The sequence below is a fragment of the Prosopis cineraria genome, unplaced genomic scaffold, assembly GCF_029017545.1.
Source record: "Prosopis cineraria cultivar Desert tree isolate PC_DT_omini unplaced genomic scaffold, ASM2901754v1 PC11, whole genome shotgun sequence".
NCBI classification, from domain to species: Eukaryota; Viridiplantae; Streptophyta; class Magnoliopsida; order Fabales; family Fabaceae; genus Prosopis; species Prosopis cineraria.
The window spans coordinates 39245778-39265923 of NW_026555342.1; the positions used below are offsets into that span (position 1 = coordinate 39245778).

General features: G+C 30.4%; 2 protein-coding genes across 2 annotated transcripts; both read right to left on the reverse strand.

Annotated features, from left to right (window-relative positions):
- Positions 1-2374: 2374 nt before the first annotated feature.
- On the reverse strand, positions 2375-7340 carry LOC129286503 (uncharacterized). The gene is made up of 5 exons (XM_054922457.1): positions 7287-7340; positions 6827-7168; positions 4493-5176; positions 3251-3982; positions 2375-2392 (listed from the first exon to the last, which is right to left on the reverse strand). The coding sequence occupies exons 1-5, from the start codon at positions 7338-7340 to the stop codon at positions 2375-2377; spliced, it is 1830 nt and encodes a 609-aa protein (XP_054778432.1).
- LOC129285929 (disease resistance protein At4g27190-like) lies at positions 7028-19742 on the reverse strand. The gene is made up of 7 exons (XM_054921910.1): positions 19658-19742; positions 19428-19490; positions 12958-15760; positions 11792-11926; positions 9502-10248; positions 8851-9191; positions 7028-7168 (listed from the first exon to the last, which is right to left on the reverse strand). Exons 3-6 carry the CDS (start codon positions 15751-15753, stop codon positions 8976-8978), a joined length of 3894 nt encoding a protein of 1297 aa, XP_054777885.1. The 5' UTR covers positions 15754-15760; positions 19428-19490; positions 19658-19742; the 3' UTR covers positions 7028-7168; positions 8851-8975.
- Between the last annotated feature and the right edge of the window lie 404 nt (positions 19743-20146).

The window sequence follows — 20146 nt, forward strand, 5'->3', positions numbered from 1 at the left end:
CAAATTTGGAAGCCTAAAAAGCTCAAGGCAAGTCAGCCTAGGGGAGAAAAAATGTAAAATCAACGGATTCTGAAACTTGACCTTTTGCAATAATTACTTCTATTTGAAGTTCTTCAAGATGATGCACACTCCTTTGGCTATAGATGTAGGAATAACTATTAGTAGCTGTATTTCTTTAAAATTACTCAAATCTTCAAAATCAAACACCACCTCTATCATATCACATTTAATTTACTCACTCCTAGTTTTTGTAAATTGTTTTAAAGATTTTTAACACATGAAAGGGCACAAATTTCACAAAGTCTCAGCTCTCGACAAGTTCCTAAATGAGCTGTGTGAAAGTTGGTCATCCCATAACAATTGAATCAAAATGTTTAATTTGGGTAATTTTACTATATCAATCTTCGAAAGCAATCTCTGTTAAAGAAAAAAAAAAAAGATTAAAATAAACAAGCATCACTGTTGATCAGTAGTCTTGTTTAAGTGTCTGAAAATATAACTCTCAATCTAATCCACATAATATTTTTCAAGATATTGATAAAAGTTTAATTTCAAATATATAGTAGATCAAATAGAAAATATATTAAATATTTGTGAAAAATAAATCACTGTTTTATTTTAACAAGCATCAATTTCATAATTAATAAATACAAAAAAAGTCATTTTGCTTGAGAGAAACAAATGTTGTGATCTAGAGAACAAATCAACAGTAATTGTTGTGTTACATATATATATATATATATATATATATATGTCAGAGACACACAATGACATATTCCTCATGCTACAACTGAAAAGAATATTCAAGCAACCTTCAAAGTTACAAACATGAAAATCTATATATTATCACTACTTGACTCTACATACAAGTCAGCCAAAAAGGACAAATGCATCAACATTGTCCACAAAGCGTACACAAGCTGGTTAATTCCATACATGTTGAAGACCTTGGGTATGGCACAACTTATTGGAAGGTAAATATAAAATAAAAATAAAAAAAGGTTTAAGCCTAAACAATCTAGATTTCATTATTTGTGATGAATACTAAAATACTCATGTCTTGCTGAGCGTGAGAGACAATCCAGATTTAAAATTAAAATTTTCATGTTTTTTATAAATTTTTATTTTAACAACATAATATTAAAAACATCTAAAAACTAATTTAAAATGAACGTAGAAATTGATTGAAGATGTAATCAACATGAGCCTAAAAAGTTGATGAGCACCCGTGCTCATCATTACGATAAACACGGAATGTGAACGACTCAAAATAATGTCAAGCGAACACAATACTTGGGGTTTTGTTGTCAAGGGAATGTGGAGATATATGAGCATGTGTCACTACTGTGTGATTGGGCCAATCTTGCTTTGCTTCCTTGTAATTGTCAATTGTATACTACTATTTGTATATTCTAGCTAACATTTAGTATTGCTGGATAAAGTGCAAGAGAAGAAGAAAGCAAAGATATTTGAATTTGACTTTGGGGAAGTATAGGGAACTACTTCTGGTTTTCCAAGGATCAAAATATACCTATTTCAAATGCCAGTAGTGTATACGTGCAAAAAATTAAAGCTATTAAAGGACAACTAGGTCCTTGAAGTTTTGTTACTTCTGGAGAATTTTGAATAAAGATCATCTGAATCAAAAGACAAAAAGGTCATTAGCTCCATTGTTGTTATATCATTCCATGCATTCATCAAAAACCAACCTTTTAAAATAATCTTAGCCACATGTCAATGATACCAATATGTCTTAACAAAGCAAACGACACAGTTGTTGAATGAAAACCTTACAATCATAACACATTGGTCATCTTATTTAATCAAGGGTCAACATCACCACAAACATAACCTGCATTTATCAAGCAAGGAAGAAAAGATGAGTCTGTTATGTTGATATCCTGCCTATATCCATGTATAGTATATATTGTGGAAAAATTGGGTTTAAAAGTTGGGAGAATCATTATCAAAATCATTCTTTTTTATATTTTTAAAAGTGCCAACTGTTATTTTTCTAAACCATAGCTAGTCTGCATAAAATAAATAAAAAAATTGTTCACTGTTTTTCAATCAAACTCAACTACAATGGAGAGAATGTATTGAAGAAAAGAAAAATTGACATCCATGTTTCATCTCTTAAAATATGAAGCTTTTGTTGATATTATAAAAACTACTACAAGAAAAGAAATGTTGAAATAAATTTTAACAAGAAACTATAATTTTAAGTGACAGAAAAGATCAGACAACGTAGGGAAAAAAAAGAAAAAGAAGACGAGATATAGATTAAGAAAAGAGAAAGCTCTTTAGCAAAAAAAAAAAAAAAAAATCTAGCTTGAAACTACAAACCTGCACCAATAAATGATGGACTCCCCTTCTATATATTAACGACATCCTGCAATACCAAACCATCATATTAGTTTACTTGAAAAGAATTGTAATTTTAAAACAAAGAAAACATTCCATATCTTGCTCTTCTGTTTGAATTATGACTCAGCATCCTTGTGAGTGACAAATTAGACCATGAATCAACGGGTGGCCAAAAAAAACTATATAAATAAATTAATTCTTATTTTATTGAAGATAAAATCTTTTATAATCAATTAGTGATCTTTTTGACATTTTCTAATAATTATATCCCTTTTGAACCACAATATAAGTCATTTTTTAAAGGTTTTGTATGGTTCAAAATTTAGGATGTTGGGTTAGGTGTTATATACTTTTTTTCAATCACACTCTTACTTTAATGAGTAATTAATGAAAGTGTTTTCAATAAGTTAAATGTTATATTTGCTACACTCAAGGGCACAATTGAAAAGATGTGAAAATTTTTAAAAAATAAAGACTTTAACCAACTTTATTTAAAAATATAAATTAGTTAAAAATGAATTATATTGTAGTGTAGGAGGAGTAGTTTTTATTATTAATTTCCTATCTAAAATAAATTTGATTCTTTAAAATAAAAAAAAATATTTTAAATAATTTTAGTGCCCCCTTACTTTATGTATAAAAGAATCCTAAGAAGAATGATCACAACTATAATAGGATTACTCACAGCCTACCACATTCATCAGCCATCATTGGCATACAATTAGAATGGAGCCATATAATATGAAATGTTTATAATTTATAGGTGTCGATAGAATGTTGAAACTTGAATATTTGTTTGAAATATTTGTGAAATGCTAAATTTTGGAGGTGAGGAATTTTAAAAAAGTGGAAAATAAAGAATGCAAGTAGATGTTTTGCATACCTGTTGACCAGTGAAATGATATTGGATGGTCTCGTTAAGATCGCTCTTCCAAATATGTTTATTTTTAAAATCCACTTTAATGCTTTGAAGGCGCGGGGTACGTATAGCTCCAAGACAGAATGTTGAGAGTTGACCACAATATGCTATATTGACATCATCCAATAATGGAAAATTGAAGGTATAATTATGGCCACAAAATCTCTTCAATTTTGGCAAGCCATAAAGTTGTAAACGCTCCAGTTTGCTGAAAATAATATCCTGGTCCTCGTCATCCTCTCCCTCTTGCTTTGCTATTATTTCTTCTATTTGATTGCACTGTAAAACTGTGAGGTGTGTGAGATGGACCAAGCTTCGAGCTGCTAGCGACGTTAGCAAAGTGGTCACCCTAGCGGACAACACTTGGAGATGTGTGAGATTTGGTATTGTCAAAGAAACAAAGGATGGTCCCAAGCTTATCGTATAAGCAATATCGCGAAGAGTCAGTTTTTGAAAGGGAAAAAGAAGTGCAGCAACATCATGCCCTCTAAAAGGATCCTTAAACTCACCCTTCAGCTGAAGGTGCTCTAAATTTGGGAAGCAGTTCAACAATGATCTGTACAATATAATTGTTGCTTTCTTAGTAATTAGAAAAAGATCTTTCACTTTGGGGAAGCGATACGTTGGAAACTGCCCGCTTCCCATCATCTCCGCTTCTTTTCCACATAATTTCAACTCCTCCAGAGTGTCAATAACCTGCACAATACATAAAAAAGCATATGCTTTAATTTTTAAATTAACTTAAACTTGTAATTAAGATGAAATTAAGGTCAATATGAATTCCTAGAGTGCCAATCTTCTGTTGTGCCATTCCAATGTTTTTACTCCTTTATATTTCAAAACAAAATATAAAATTAAAGCTTACAACAATTAAAAAAAAAAAAACACTCCCCTCCCCAACTTCATCGTGCACCTCTTTTGTGTGAAGACTCAAAAATTAGAATTCCTCTTATCGAAAGAAAGAAAAAAAAAAAGTCTATTGATTAATTAAAGTATTTATCATGCAGTTTACACTATTTCATTTTTAAGACCTGGTCATCAAATTCTAAACTACATTCTACTAAATATTCTAATCATAAGAATCATTCATATGTTTAAAAGCATCAATTTCAAGAGTTTTTTCTTTAGGTAGTAAATTCGGTCTTTCATTATTTTTTTAATGCTTAAAGGTTTTCATTCTTCTATTACAACTCATTGGAAAGGTACCTTGTTGCAGGAGAGCAGAGGATATTTTGAGTCTATTGTACCCTCTTTCCCATGTACTTCTGATGAACTTGAGACATCCTTTTCAAATAACTCTATTTCATCACAATCGTCAATAAATAACTTATGAAGGTGGGGCCATTCTAATTTGTGTCTCTGTGCATAGAAGTTCCTCAAATTTGGAAGGTGCTTAAGCTCAAGGCAAGTCAGCCTAGGACGCACAAATGCAGCATCAAGAGATTCTGAAACTTGATCTGTTGCAACAATTACTTCCATATCAGCACAATTTCGAACTACAAGTTGTTCAAGACAATGAAGCATGCCTCTGGCTATAGATGCAGTAAACACACTCATCAGGCTGCCACAATTAACAACTTCTATCTGCCTTAGACTTTGGAAGGAGACATTTTCTCGGTGGTGATTGCTCCACACATTCTTCAGTTTTGGCAAATTCCATAGACTTAAATTCTTCAATAGCAAAACCACTGATGATGATTGTGGCTCTTTACAATCATTCAAGTCTTCTAAATTAAACACCACCTCCAACTCCTCACACCCATTCATTAGTAGTACTTCCAAACTGTGTAACGATCTTAAAACTTGGAAGGGCACTAATATCACAAAGCCACACCTCCCCACATCTAGTTCTTTCAAGTTACTAAACAAGTTGACTGAGAATCGATCATCCTATATAAATGAAATCAAATTGTTTAAATCTGACAGTGTCAATAACTCCAACATAAGAAATAACACCTATTTAAAGAAATATGTTTAAAAGAAATTTACTTTTGATCTCTTGGCTTACTTTTAATGAAAGATTGCTTCCATGTCTAACCCAAGATTTCAGATCTACTATCATATTTTTCAAGAAATTGGTAAAAGTTTAAATTCAAACATAAAGCCTATAAAATAACGATAAAATTGCAGCATAAAAAATGTCTTTAAAAGGAAAATCGAATAAGTAACTAATACATACTTAATTAGGTTTTCTTTTTTAATTCACCTATAGTAATCAATTGCTTTCAACACTATCTCTAAGATTACACAATCATTTTCTTTCCTTAGATCTACAAATTTACGTGTATTGAGTAGTTGAAAAGGCATAGTGACATCAATTTTAAAAAATTACAATCTATCAGTTTGCGGCGATGTGTAAAATTAAAATTTATAGAGCTTAGAGGGGAAGTAAAATATAAAGTTCATAATAAAAAAGTAATTAAAAATAAAAAAACTGCAAAATTCCATCATAGCCTAATACCAAAGATAAGTCTCAAGTTTTAAAATTGCTGAAACAAGAAAATATAAGAACAAAATAATTAAAAAAGATCTTTTTGATGAAAAGTGATCCAAAAGTTTTAAGAACAAAATATAAATATGAAAAGCGAATATAAAATTTCAAGTGAATGCTATGCCTACTTCATATTTAAAAAATAACCTTTGTTTTTTTTTTTAAGTTTTAAGTCTAGGTTTTTTAACTTCTCAGACTTCTAATAGTTTTTCTTTTCTCCCATATTAGCTTGCATTATGCATTGCTTGTTTCATCCACAAAAAAGAAAAGAAAACCAAAAAAAAAATCTGAACGTTGAATACAAGCTTTTTTATTTTGAATGCAAAACAAATAATTTGATGTTTAATTTTTTTTTTAATCTGATGCTTACAGTTATTTTCTATCTTTCATTAGCTTATTTTAAGTAATTTAGAAAATAAAAGAAAATACACAAAGTGCCACAAAAGCCTCATGGCAAAATAATTCCAGTGAAAAATGAATTTCACAAATTAGGAAGTTAAAACAAGAAAAGGTAAGAATAAAATAATCTCAACATACCGTTTGGTTGAAAAGTGATACCAAAGTTTTAATTAATGCAATCCGTATTTGATGCTCTATCACAAAGTCAGCAAGCAATACCCGTTTCATATAAAAAATAAATATAGAAGAAGAAAAACTTCATATAAAAATCATGGCTCATTCTTTTCAGAATGCAAAACAAATAATTTGTAGTTTTCATTTTTTATTTTAACGCTAACAGTTAATTTCTCTTTTACTAGCTTATACTAAGTAGTTTCAAAAAAAACAAAGAAAGCCTACAAAGACCTACACAACGCCACGATAGCCACATAGCAATGTCATTCTTGTGAAAACAAATTTTGCCAATAATTAATTTTGAACTTTTTAGAAAGTTAAGACAAGAAAAAGTAAAAGTAAAAAAATTTAAACATCATTGCCGTTCAAAAGTGATTTCAAAGTTTTTTTTTACATAGTAAATTCGGTATTTCATTATTATTTTAATGCTTAAAGTTAGTTTTTTGTTCTTATATTAGAGCTCATTAGAAAGGTACCTTGTTGCGAGAGAGCAGAGGATTTTTTGAATCAATCTGCCTTGAAGTTTGGAAGGAGACATTTCCTCGGTGGTGATTGCTCCACACATTCTTCAGTTTTGGCAAATTCTCTAGTATTAACTTCTTCAATGGCACAACCACTGATGATGATTGTCCCTCTTCACAATCATTCAAGTCTTCTAAATCAAACACCACCTCCAACTTCTCACAATCTGTCACTTGTAGTTCTTCCAAACTGTTTAAGGATCTTATAACTTGGAAGGGCACTAATCTCATAGAACCACACCTCTCCACAACTAGTTCTTTCAAGTTACTAAACAGGTTGACTGAAAATCGATCATCCTATTTAAACGAAATCAAATTGTCTAAATCTGACAGTGCCAATAACTCCAACATAGAAAATAAAACCTATTAAAAGAAATATGTTTAAAAGAAATTTACTTTTGATCTCTTGGCTTACTTTTAATGAAAGATTGCTTCCATGTCCAACCAAAGATTTCAGATCTACTATCATATTTTTCAAGAAATTGGTAAAAGTTTAAATTCAAACATAAAGCCAATAAAATAATGATAAAATTGCAGCATAAAAAATGTCTTTAAAAGGAAAATCGAATAAGTAACCAATACATTCTAATTAATTAAGTTCTCTCTTTAATTCATGTATACTAATCAACTACTTTCAAGACTATCTCTAAGATATAACACAATCATTTTCTTCCCCTAGATCTGCAAATTTACCTGTATTGAGTAGTTGAAAAGGCATAGTGACATCAATTTTAAAAAATTACAATCTATCAGTTTGTGGCAATGTGTAAAATTAAAATTTATAGAGCTACAACATTGTAGAAGGGAAGTAAAATATAAAGTTCATAATAAAAAAGTAATTAAAAATAAAAAAACTGCAAAATTCTACCATAGCCTAATACTAAAGTAATGCTAGTGAAAATGTTAAGTTTCAAGTTTTTAAATTGCTGAAACAAAAAAATATAAGAACAAAATAATTTAAACAGATCTTTTTGATGAAAAGTGATCCAAAAGTTTTAAGAACAAAATATAAATGTGAAAAGCGAATATAAAATTTTAAGTGAATGCTATGCCTACTTCATATTCAAAAAATAACCTCTTTCTTTTTGAAGTTTTAAGTCTAAGTTTTTTAACTTCTCAGACTTCTAATAGTTTTTCTTTTCTCCCATATTAGCTTGCATTATGCATTGCTTGTTTCAACCATAAAAAAGAAAAGAAAACCAAAAAAAAAAAAATCAAAACGTTGAATACAAGCTTTTTTATTTTGAATGCAAAACAAATAATTTGATGTTTAATTTTTTTTTAATCTGATGCTTACAGTTATTTTCTATCTTTCATTAGCTTATTTTAAGTAATTTAAAAAATAAAAGAAAATACACAAAGTGCCACAAAAGCCTCATGGCAAAATAATTCTAGTGAAAAATGAATTTCACAAATTAGGAAGTTAAAACAAGAAAAGGTAAGAATAAAATAATCTCAACATACCGTTTGGTTGAAAAGTGATACCAAAGTTTTAATTAATGCAATCTGTATTTGATGCTCTATCACAAAGTCAGCAAGCAATACCCGTTTCATATAAAAAATAAATATAGAAGAAGAAAAACTTCATATAAAAATCATGGCTCATTCTTTTCAGAATGCAAAACAAATAATTTGTAGTTTTCATTTTTTATTTTAACGCTAACAGTTAATTTCTCTTTTACTATCTTATATTAAGTAGTTTGAAAAAAACAAAGAAAGCCTACAAAAACCTACACAACGCCACGATAGCCACATAGCAATGTCATTCTTGTGAAAACGAATTTTGCCAATAATTAATTTTAAACTTTTTAGGAAGTTAAGACAAGAAAAAGTAAAAGTAAAAAAATTTAAACATCATTTGTCGTTCAAAAGTGATTTCAAAGTTTTTTTTTTTTACGTAGTAAATTCGGTATTTCATTATTTTTTTAATACTTCAAGTTAGTTTTTTGTTCTTATATTAGAGCTCATTAGAAAGGTACCTTGTTGCGAGAATGCAGAGGATATTTTGAATCAATCTGCCTTGAAGTTTGGAAGGAGACATTTCCTCGATGGTGATTGCTCCATACATTCTTCAGTTTTGGCAAATCCTCTAGTATTAACTTCTTCAATGGCACAACCACTGATGATGATTGTCTCTTTCACAATCATTCAAGTCTTCTAAATCAAACACCACCTCCAACTCCTCACACTTATTCACTGTTAGTTCTTCCAAACTATGTAAGGATTTTAGAAGTTGAAGGGGCACTAAAATCACAAAGCCACACCTCTCCACAAATAGTTCTTTCAAGTTACTAAACAAGTTGACTAAGAATCGATCATCCTATATAAATGAAATCAAATTGTTTAAATCTAACAGTGCCAATAACTCCAACATAGAAAATAACACTTTTTTAAATAAATATGACTAAAAGAAATTCACTATTGATCTATTGGCTTCCTTTTAATGAAAGATTGCTTACATGTCTAAACAAAGATTTTAAATCTACTATCATATTTTTCAACAAATTTAGTGTTTTTTTTTTAAATCATATTTCCAAGAGTTTTTTTTTTAGGTAGTAAATTTAGTGTTTCATTATTTTTTTAATCCTTATAGTTTTTCGTTCTTTTACTACAGCTCATTGGAAAGGTACCTTGTTGCAGGAGAGCAGAGGATATATTGAGTCTATTGTACTCTCTTCCCCATGTATTTCTGATGAACTTGAGACCTTTTCAAATATCTGTATTTCACCACAAGCGTCAGTCTCTAACTGTTGAACGTTGGGCCATTCTAATTTGTGTCTTTGTGCATAGAAGTTCCTCAAATTTGGAAGGTCAAAAAGCTCAAGGGAAGTCAGCCTAGGACGCACAAAGGCAGCATCAAGAGATTCTGAAACTTGATCCTTTGCAACAATTACTTCCATATCAGCACAATTTCGAACTACAAGTTGTTCAAGACAATGAAGCATGCCTCTGGCTATAGATGCAGGAAACACACTCGTTAGGCTTTCACAAAACAATACTTCTATCTGCCTTAGACTTTGGAAGGAGACATTTTCTTGGTGGTGCTTGCCCCACACATTCTTCAGTTTTGGCAACCTAGATAGTCGTAACTTCTTCAATGGCACAACCACTGATGATGATTGTGGCTCTTTACAATCATTCAAATCTTCTAAATCAAACACCACCTCCAACTTCTCACACTCTTCCACTTCTAGTTCTTCCAAACTATGCAAGGATCTTAGAACTTGGAAGGGCACTAATATCACAAAGCCACACGACCACACAAATAGTCTTTTCAAGTTACTAACTGAGCTGTCAAAAAGCTGATCATTCCATCTAGATGAAGTCAAATTGTCTAAATCTGACAGTTCCAATCGCTCCAACATCGGAAATAACACCTGTTTAAAGAAAATATGATTAAAAGAAATTCACTTTTGATCTGTAGGCTTATTTTTCGAGCAAGATTGTTTACATGTCTAAACAAAGGTTTCATATCTACTATCATATTTTTCAAGAAATTGATAAAAGTTTAAATTCAAACATAAAAACAATAAAATAATGATAAAATTGCCGCATAAAAAATGTCTTTAAACAGAAAATCGAATAAGTAACCAATACATTCTAATTAATTAAGTTTTTTGTTTAATTAACGTATGCTAATCAACTACTTTCAACACTATCTCTAAGAGATAACACAATCATTTTCTTCCCTTAGATCTACAAATTTACGAGTATTGAGTAGTTGAAAAGGCATTGTTACATTAATTTTAAAAAATTATAATCCATCAGTTTGCTACAATGTGTTAAATTGAAATTTATAGAGGTACAACATCGTAGAGGGGAAGTAAAATATGAAGTTCATAATAAAAAAGTAATTAAAAAAACTGCAAAATTCCATCATAGCCTAATACTAAAGTAATGCTAGTGAAAATGATTTTCGAAGATAATTCTCAAGTTTTTAAATTGGTAAAACAAGGAAAAATAAGAACAAAATAATTTAAACAGATATTTTTGATGAAAAGAAATTCAAAAATTTAAGAACAAAATATAAACATGAAAATTGAATATAAAATTTCAAGTGAATGCTGTGCTTACTTCATATTCAAAAAATAACGTCTCTGTTTTTTTTTAAGTTTTGAGTCTAGGCTTTTTAACTTCTCAAACTTCTAGAGAGTTTTTCTTTTCTCCTATATTAGCTTGCATTTTACATTGCTTGAATTCAAGCTTTTTTTATTTTGAATGCAAAAAAAAATAATTTGATGCTTACAATTTTGGAAAGAAAAGAAAACACGCAAAGTGCAACAAAAGGTCCATAGCAAAATAATTCTAGTGAAAAACGAATTTCACAAATTAGGAAGTTAAAACAAAAAAAAGTAAGAATAAAATAATTCGTAGTTTTCATTTTTAATTTTAATGCTAACAGTTAATTTCTCTTTTACTAGCTTATATTAAGTAGTTTAAAAAAAACAAAGAAAACCTACAAAAACCTACACAATTCCACAATAGTTTAGGAAGTTAAAACGAGAAAAAGTAAAAAGATTAAACATAATTTGTTGTTCAAAAGTGATTTCAAAGTTTTTTTTAGGTAGTAAATTCAGTGTTTCATTATTTTTTTTAATGCTTAAAGTTAGTTTTTTGTTCTTTTATTAGAGCTCATTAAAAAGGTACCTTGTTGCAGGAGAGCAGAGAATATTTTGAATCAATTTGGCTTAGACTTTGGAAGGAGACATTTCCTTGGTGGTGATTGCTCCACACATTCTTCAATTTTGGCAAACTCCATAAGCTTAACTTCTTCAATGGTAGAACCACTGAAGATGACTGTCTCTCTTTACAGTCATTCAAATCATCTAGGTCAAACACCACCTCCAAGTTCTCACACTGTCCCACTGCTAGTTCTTCCAAACTATGTAAGGATCTTAGAACTTGGAAGGGCACTAATACCACAAAGCCACAGCTATCCACATCTAGTCTTTTCAAGTTACTAAACGAGCTGTCGGAAGGCTGATCATTCCATATAGATGAAATCAAATTGTCTAAATCTGACAGTTCCAATAGCTCCAACATCTGAAATAACACCTGTTTAAAGAAAATATGATTATTAAAAGAAATTCACTTTTGGTATGTAGGCTTATTTTTCGAGCAAGATTGTTTACATGTCTAAACAAAGATTTCATATCTACTATCATTTTTTTTCAAGAAATTGATAAAAGTTTAAATTCAAACACAAAACCAATACAATGGCAGCATTGAATTGTCTTCACAAGAAAAATTGAACAAGAAACTAATACATTCTAATTAATTTAAGTTTTCTTTTTAATTCACATATACAAATCAACTACTTTCAACACTCTCTCTACACAATAACACAGTCATTTTCTTCCCTTATCTAAAAATGTAGGTGTCTTGAGTGATTGAAAAGGCATGATTAACTTAATTTCAAAAATATTATAATCCATCAATTTGCGGCGATGTGTAAAATTAAAATTTATAGTGCTACAACAACATAGAAGGGGAAGTAAAATATGAAGTTCATAAGAAAAATAGTAATTAAAAAAATAAAAAAATTGCAAATTGCTATAACAACCTAATAGTAAAGTAATGCTAGTGAAAATTATTTTGATAAGTCTCAAGATTTTAAGTAGTTAAAAAAAGTAAAAATAAGATCAAAATAGTTTAAACATATCTTCTTGATGAAAAGTGATTTAAAATTAAACAATATATAAATCTAAAAATTGAATATAAAATTTCTTGCGAATGCTATGCCTACTTTATATTCAGAAAATAATCTCTCTTTGTTTTCTTAAAAGATTTGTGTTGGCTTTTTAAGTTCTCGGTCTTCTCGTTAGTTTCGCCATTTCTTCTTGTTAGCTAGCATTATACATTGCTCGTTTCATTAAAAAAAATCATAAAAACATAAACTCCCAAACATCGAAATTCAAGCCTTTTTTTGGGGATTCAAAACAAATTAATACTTACAGTTAGTTTCTTGCTTTTATTGGCTTATTTTAAGTAATTTAAAAAGTAAATGAAAACCTACAAAGTGCCACAAAAGCCATATAGCAAAGTAATTCTAGTGAAAAAGTAAGAATAAAATAATCTAAACATACCTTATTGTTGAAGAGTGATTTCGAAGCTGTATTATAATGGTTATTTGCTGCTCTACCCTGCATGTAGAAATCTATAAGAACTGGCAATCTTTCCATCTTCAAAGTGCGTAACTTCTTGAAAACAATGACGTCATTAGCAAATTTTGGCTGATCAGATGAGTCTTCAATAGCAGATGTCACTACCTCTTTCAAAGAGTCACAATCTCTAATTTCAATCTCAACAAGCTGCGAAAATGATCCAATCATTGAAGCTGAGAAAATCCACTTCAACTGTTGACAACCACTCACTTTGATTACTTTTAGGTTTTGGAAGAAGGTGGGCGCAATTGGTCCTTGACATAACTTCTTTAGCACATTCAACTTTTCAAGGTTCAAAGTTTCAAGCATTGGGAGGGCAACTTCTTGATGGGTTGAGCTCAAAACAATATATTCAACATCGTCATTACTTTTAATCTGAAGATGCCTTAAATATGGAAATCTATTGTGAAGAACATGTTCAAGACCATTGGATCCACACAAATACAAATCTTCAACTCCTTCCAATAACTTCTGAACCCCATGCTTCGAATGGACATTTTCATTTAGCTCAAGTTTCAATGTCTTTGAAGTTTCGTGATTGCAATCCCATCTCCAATTCTCTCCAATAATTATTCTGTATCTCTTCAATTTCTTATCTGAGAACAAATTCTCTGGCAAAATAGAGGGATCAGGAATACAAATATCTAGAGAAGAGATTGGCAAGTCCTTTAACTCAACAAGACTTGCATTTACATTACATTCACTCGATCCTTTGGCTTCCCACTGGTTAAAGCTGTTTTCCATGCTCAGAACCTCCAATTTTTCCCAGCTAGATAGGAGTTTTGGTGGAATCACTTTAAGTTTAGTGCAATGGGCTAGATTTAGCATTTGTAATGAAGTCAACATCGCCAATTCAAATGGCAAATGTTCAATTTCAGAATAAGCAAGACTCAAGGTTGTTAATTGCTTCAAGCTTCCAACCTGAGTCATGTCTTTCAACAAACAAGAATGGAGGCATAAAGTTTTGAGCTTTTTTAGAGAATTAAGAAATGGCAATGATGAAAAGCACACATTGATAAAACTCAACAATTTAAGATCTTTTGTAGATTTGAAAAAGGTATCCGGTATGGCCAAATCACGATTTTCACTATTTAATAGGAAGAATTCTAACCTTGGAGCAAGTAACTCTTCTGGAAGATCCCTAATGTCACTTTTTTCTAAGCAAATTCCCTTGTAGCCTTCTAGCAAATTCTGCTCTGGCCATGCATTCAACCTTTTATGTCTCCAAATGAAGGCACATAATTCATTGGATGCAATAGATAGTGCAACATCCCGAATGACATCATGGATGGTAAAATGTTGACTAGAAAAGCTATCAAGAAATAAATTCAATGATTTTAGCTTACTTACAACAGCAGATATTCCGACTCGAGCATCTTCCATGTTTTCAATGTGTTTAAGAAAACCTAACCCCACAGAGTACATGAGCAAGTCTTGAATTAAGGGATCATGAGACAACATGGATGAGAACAAGAAAATATGTTGGTTCTCTTTGGTTAGCTGATCGTAGCTCAACCTTAAAATCTGATCCACCTCTTTAATTCCTGTGATGTTTCTCCGTAAAGGATTTCTCAATCGTGTAAGGGCATCTTCCCATATATTTTGATCTTTATTCCTCAATGCTTTTGCAGCTGTAACAATTGCTAGCGGCAACCCTCCACACTTTTGAACAATCTCACCGGCTATAGACATCAAACCAGGATTGCTTGATTCAATAGAAAGTTCAGCAATCCTCTTGAACAACTCCTGTGCTTCTTCTTCTTGCAAAACACCCACTCCGATGATCTTTTCACATTTCATTACGTCTGAAAGTAGTGTTTTATTTCTTGAAGTCAGTAAGATTTTGCAACCTTCATTCTTTTTGTTATTATTTTTGTCCCCAATAAAGGGAATTCCAACTTTTCCAAAATCAAGTTCTCCCCAAAGATCATCCAATATTGGGAGCATATTCTCCTCTTGCTTCAACCTATCAAAAAGACGAGAAGATCTTACTTCTTCATTTACTTCCTCGAGTCGCATACCCAACATCTCAACAATCTGCCTTTGAATTTCTACAATATTCATGTCCTTAGAAATAGTTACCATGATCACCTTCCTAAACATTTTTTTATTCTCCAACTTCTTTGCTACCTCTTTAGCTATTGTGGTCTTGCCAATGCCACCAAGCCCACACAACCCGACCATATTAATGCTCGAATTTCGCAATGCCTCCATAACTTGATCTATAATTTGCAACCTTGAATCAAGCCCTTCATTCATTTTGTCATCTATTAAGTGCCTGCATTTGGGAGAAGGAAGATGTGAAACTTTGTTTAAGTCTTTCTTTTTCTTTGCAAGGTCTTTGACTTTCAGTGCCATCTTCTTTGCTCTTCTACTCAGTTGATAACATGAACATAAATTTGGGCATGAAGTTCTGCTACATCTAGTTTGTGATTGGCCTTCTTCATTAAAGAATTGTTCTGCTTGCATTTTTATATCATCCACTCCACTCATCCAACTTTCAACTTGCAGTTCAATTCTTTCACAATTTCTTATAGCCTCGTCGATTAAATGTTGCATAGCTTCTTGCTTTTGATTGAGATCTTGCATTTGACTCCTTAGCTCATCAATGTTGTTGCGATAGAAAATCATGTAGCCAACTTGCCGTCCCAAGGCATTTATTGTATAATCTAGAAGCTTTTCTAGAAGCTTTTCAATAAAACAAGTAGCGGGATCCATGTGAATGCTGTTGAACAAGAAAATCCCACTAAAGATTAAAAATTAACAAAAAGTGTAGCAAACATAGTTATTAAACTATTGAGTTGACTCTACGTGTTTAACATTTTTATGTTTCTAACTTATAAAATCGTGTTAACTCATTCATAAACTCAAATTAAATATAAACTTTCAAAAGTTTACCTTTGAGTTTATCATTTTCATTTGTTTAGCTTACAAAATCATATCAACTAATTTATAAACTCAAACTAGATGAGTTTATCATTTTTATGTGTTTAGCTACTTAGCTTTTAATCTCCAATAATGAAATCAGGATCATTGAAGCTTGGATGTTTCATCAACATTACCTCTCTTCAATATCCTAACTAGGTATGTATCAATGCTTCCTAAGTTCATTAATGTTACTATCAGTAATTAGTAATTTATAATATAAGGATCAATCTATTCGTTTGTGTGATGAATGCTTCTAGTAAAACATATTTATTGAATTTTTTTCTATAACAATGGCCATTTATATAAAAATGAGATTTGATTAAAAAAAGAATATTAAAGCTCTCTCTCGTTAACAAAGACAAGGCACACACATTAATGAACTCACACTTAAGAAAAAGAAACTAAGGACTATTTGAAACTATTTTTATCTTTTTATTTTAAGAACTGATGTTTTATAGAACATGTTTTGAGAACAAAAAAATAATGAAAATATCTGTTTTTTTAATTCTCCCTTATTTTCTAGAACAATAATCACAGAACATCTAAAAGTTGTTTCTATTTTTCTATTCTCCAGGACAATATTTTATTTTTTTATTTTTCAAAACACTTTTTAAAAACACATTACAAATAGAATTTTTTGTTCTCATGTTCTGGATAACAGAAAATTATTCTTAGAATAGGTTTTCAAGCAAGCCCTAAAAATCCAAGGGTTAGGTACTAAAAATAAAAAAAAAGTGAGAATTGAAAACTAATGAGATATAATAGATAAAAGATCCCTCTCATTGTCTCTTTTCCCAACATCTCTCAACATTCGTAAATCATATCCATTCAAATAATCCATAAAGTCATATTGTGCCACATCACAAGGCTCATAATCCATTTAAATAATCACATTACTTTTGATCCCCACATTTTGCTCTAATTTTGGTACAAGTCCTTGTATTTTTTTTTTAGTATAGGGACATTGTGTGGCACATTACTTTTGGTAATGCTGACATGTCAATTAATCAAGTTAATTTTGTAATTATATGTCAAACGGATGTTAACTTGAAATTTCTGATAAGCAAAAATTAAATTAAAAAAAAAGTCTACATCAGATGAAGTAAAAAGGATGACCAAAGGGTTATGAAATTGTGGTGTTGATCATTTAAAAAGTCTAAGTTGGCCTTTTTATTTCATCTTCTGTAGACATTTTTTTTCCCTGATTTTTGCTTATTAAAACCATGAATGCATCAGTTTGACAAGTAAGCATAAAATTTACAATATAAATAGACATGTCAACATTATTAATACCATCTATGCACAAAAATAACAACATTGCTACTGGAGAAGAGTGGAGACCTATAACACCTAAAAAAAGTACAAGGACCTACAAGAAAATCCAAGAAAAGTGCACAATCCAAAAGAGTGTTTTCCCAAAAGGGAATAATATTAAAGTTCCAAAAGAAGAAACTAATTATAATTAGATCTCTGACAAAAATTTTAGTAAATTAATGAGTTATAAAAATTGACTCGGACAATTGCAAACCAGAATTTTAATTGTAGGCTGAGAGTTACATTTAGAATTCAAATATCTTATTTGCTATTCTTTAAATTCTGCAGACATTTTTTTTTTCCCTGATTTTTGCTTATTAAAAAATCCATGTCAGCATCAGTTTGACAAGTAAGCATAAAATTTACAATATAAATAGACATGTCAACATTATTAACACCATCTATGCACAAAAATAACAACATTGCTAATGGAGAAGAGTGTAGAGACCTATAACACCTAAAAAATTACAAGGACCTACAAGAAAATCCAAGAAAAGTGCACAAGCCAAAAGAGTGTTTTCCCAAAAGAGAATAATATTAAAGTTCCAAAAGAAGAAACTAATTATAATTAGATCTCTAAAAAAATTTTTATTTAATTAATGAGTTATAAAAATTGACTCGGACAATTGCAAACCGGAATTTTAATTGTGGGCTGAGAGTTACATTTAGAATTTAAATATATTATTTGAAATTCTTTAAATAAATCTCCAACTTCTTTCTCGAAAAAAAAAAAAAACTTAACTGTCACTCTCACAATGAAAAATATATTTGAATAAACAGTCTATTTTTAAATTTTTAGCACTGTCATTCTTCTTTTTTAAAAAACTTGTAAGATATTTAAATACTCCCTCTGTTAGGACTTAACTGTCACTCTCACAATTAAAAATATATTTGAATAAACAGTCTATTTTTAAATTTTTAACACTGTCATTCTCCTTTTTTTAAAAAACTTGTAAGATATTTAAATTCTAATTAAAACTATATGCAATTAAAATTCCTGGTTGCAAATTATCTGAATCGATTTCTACAAGTCATTTTTAAAAAAATTTGTTAGAGATCTTATTGTCATTAATTTTCTCCTTTGAGATTTTACTGTTGTTTAAAAAAAAATCTCGTGATATGATGCATTAAAGGTGTAGAATTTATGGATGCTAAGGGACGAGATCCGGACCCGTGAAAGACCGTGCAACTTGAGCAAAATTAACTAATAGTGTCAACACAACTGAAATAACAAAAGCAGAGACGGTGACACTATCTTAGCACATCAATGTTGCTGCACTAGAAAATCATATAACCAAGTCGCCGTCCCAAAGCATTTATTGTATAATCTAGAAGCTTTTCAATCAAACTAGTAGCAAGATCCATGTGAATACTATTGAACGAGAAAATCCCAGATGGATGCTATAGATCTATAAATTAAAAATAAGGAAACAGTTAGATGGATGCTATAGATCTATAACAAATTAAAAAAAAGAGTCACAGATGGCCAACAATATACAGTACCATCCGTAACAGTAACAAATAAAAGAAAAACGAAAAAGCAACAACAAATAAAAAAAAAGAAAAAGTTGGATGGGCACTCATCCGACAGTATTTACATAACATTATAAATATAGATATATTAAGTAATAAATAAAAAATTATATTTTATGATTAAATTTTATGATTAATTTTTTATAACCTTTCACATGTCTAAATTTTTTTAAATAAAGAATTAAAAATTTAAAAAAAAAATCAATGTAAGCACTCAAAACTACAGTTTCAAAGGGATAAAGTCGCACAGTCGCCGTCACCTCGTCGACCCCATTTAATCTGACAAACTAAAGTAAATGTTTTAATTTTAATTTTATATTTATTAAGAAATTTATTTTCAAGCTGATCAACATGTTAGATAGTCTATTAAAATACGAATTGTTTAAATTTAATTAAATTTTTTTATAAGTTAACCATCCAAATATATCATAAATCAATTTAAAAATTTTAACTCAGAATTTATTTAAAAAAATATTTATATTAGAAGATTATCTTTATTTTTAATACTTTGTTATCAAAATAAAATTTATAAAAATCATTAAAAAATTAATATTAAATGTCTATCAAAAGAATCTACATGTGCAGGAGAGTGAAAGAAGGAACGGAGGAAGGCTAACCTCAAAAGTGGGACAAGACAACGGCTAGTCCTTCAGTTTAGAAGAGAGCTGGGTTCGAATCCACTGAAAACAAGTTAGTAAGCGTGGATAACAAGTTAGTAAGCGTGGATGTATGTCGCCCTTTTAAATTATAGGCTAGGTTTGCGAAAAATTTTAAAATGAAAGCTTAGCAACCATCAAAAATCAGACAGCAAAACAAAGGCCAAGCATAAATGTTTGAGCTACTGTACCAAAACTCCAGATGGCTCGGCGGCCTGATCGATGGCGACAGCTTCCTAGTGGTGAGTCAGTGACGACCGATGACTGCTAGAGCGCCACCTGATTCATAGTCCAATTAGACTGATGGGCCAGTGAGTGGTAAAAAGCAAAGCGCAAGAACAGGAAAACAAAAGTTGTCAGAAAAACAGACTAAAACTAAGAAGACCAAGCACACCTTTTAGCAATTTTGCGTTCAATAAGGTTGGCAAATGTTTCTTTCTTTTTTTTTTTTTTTTTGTTCTCTGGTTGCTCTTTATATTTTGAGAGGTGACCACAATACACTGCAAAAAAGGAACCACAAATTGAGCCTTGTAAGTACACATCAATTTCTGACTTCGGCATGAATCTATATTTTCAAACTTACAGAAACTGATGTGGAACTTTGCGATTTTAAGGTACTAACCTCAGACCCCCGTGTAATAATCAGCTTTCCTTGGTGCTCCAACACAGATCAAGCATGA

What these genes read in the sequence shown, in the direction of transcription:
- LOC129285929 (XM_054921910.1), bottom strand. Translation starts at nt 15,753, where the DNA reads ATGGATCCCGCTACTTGTTTTATTGAAAAGCTTCTAGAAAAGCTTCTA. An exon ending in TGGATAGCTGTGGCTTTGTG is followed by an intron (nt 10,249 to 11,791) that starts GTATTAGTGCCC and finishes TTCTTTAAACAG; the next exon opens with GTGTTATTTCCGATGTTGGA. An exon ending in CTCTGCTCTCCTGCAACAAG is followed by an intron (nt 9,192 to 9,501) that starts GTACCTTTCCAA and finishes TCATTTATATAG; the next exon opens with GATGATCGATTCTTAGTCAA.
- LOC129286503 (XM_054922457.1), bottom strand. Translation starts at nt 7,340, where the DNA reads ATGATAGTAGATCTGAAATCTTTGGTTGGACATGGAAGCAATCTTTCA. An exon ending in CTCTGCTCTCTCGCAACAAG is followed by an intron (nt 5,177 to 6,826) that starts GTACCTTTCTAA and finishes TCATTTATATAG; the next exon opens with GATGATCGATTCTCAGTCAA. An exon ending in CTCTGCTCTCCTGCAACAAG is followed by an intron (nt 3,983 to 4,492) that starts GTACCTTTCCAA and finishes TGTATTGTGCAG; the next exon opens with GTTATTGACACTCTGGAGGA.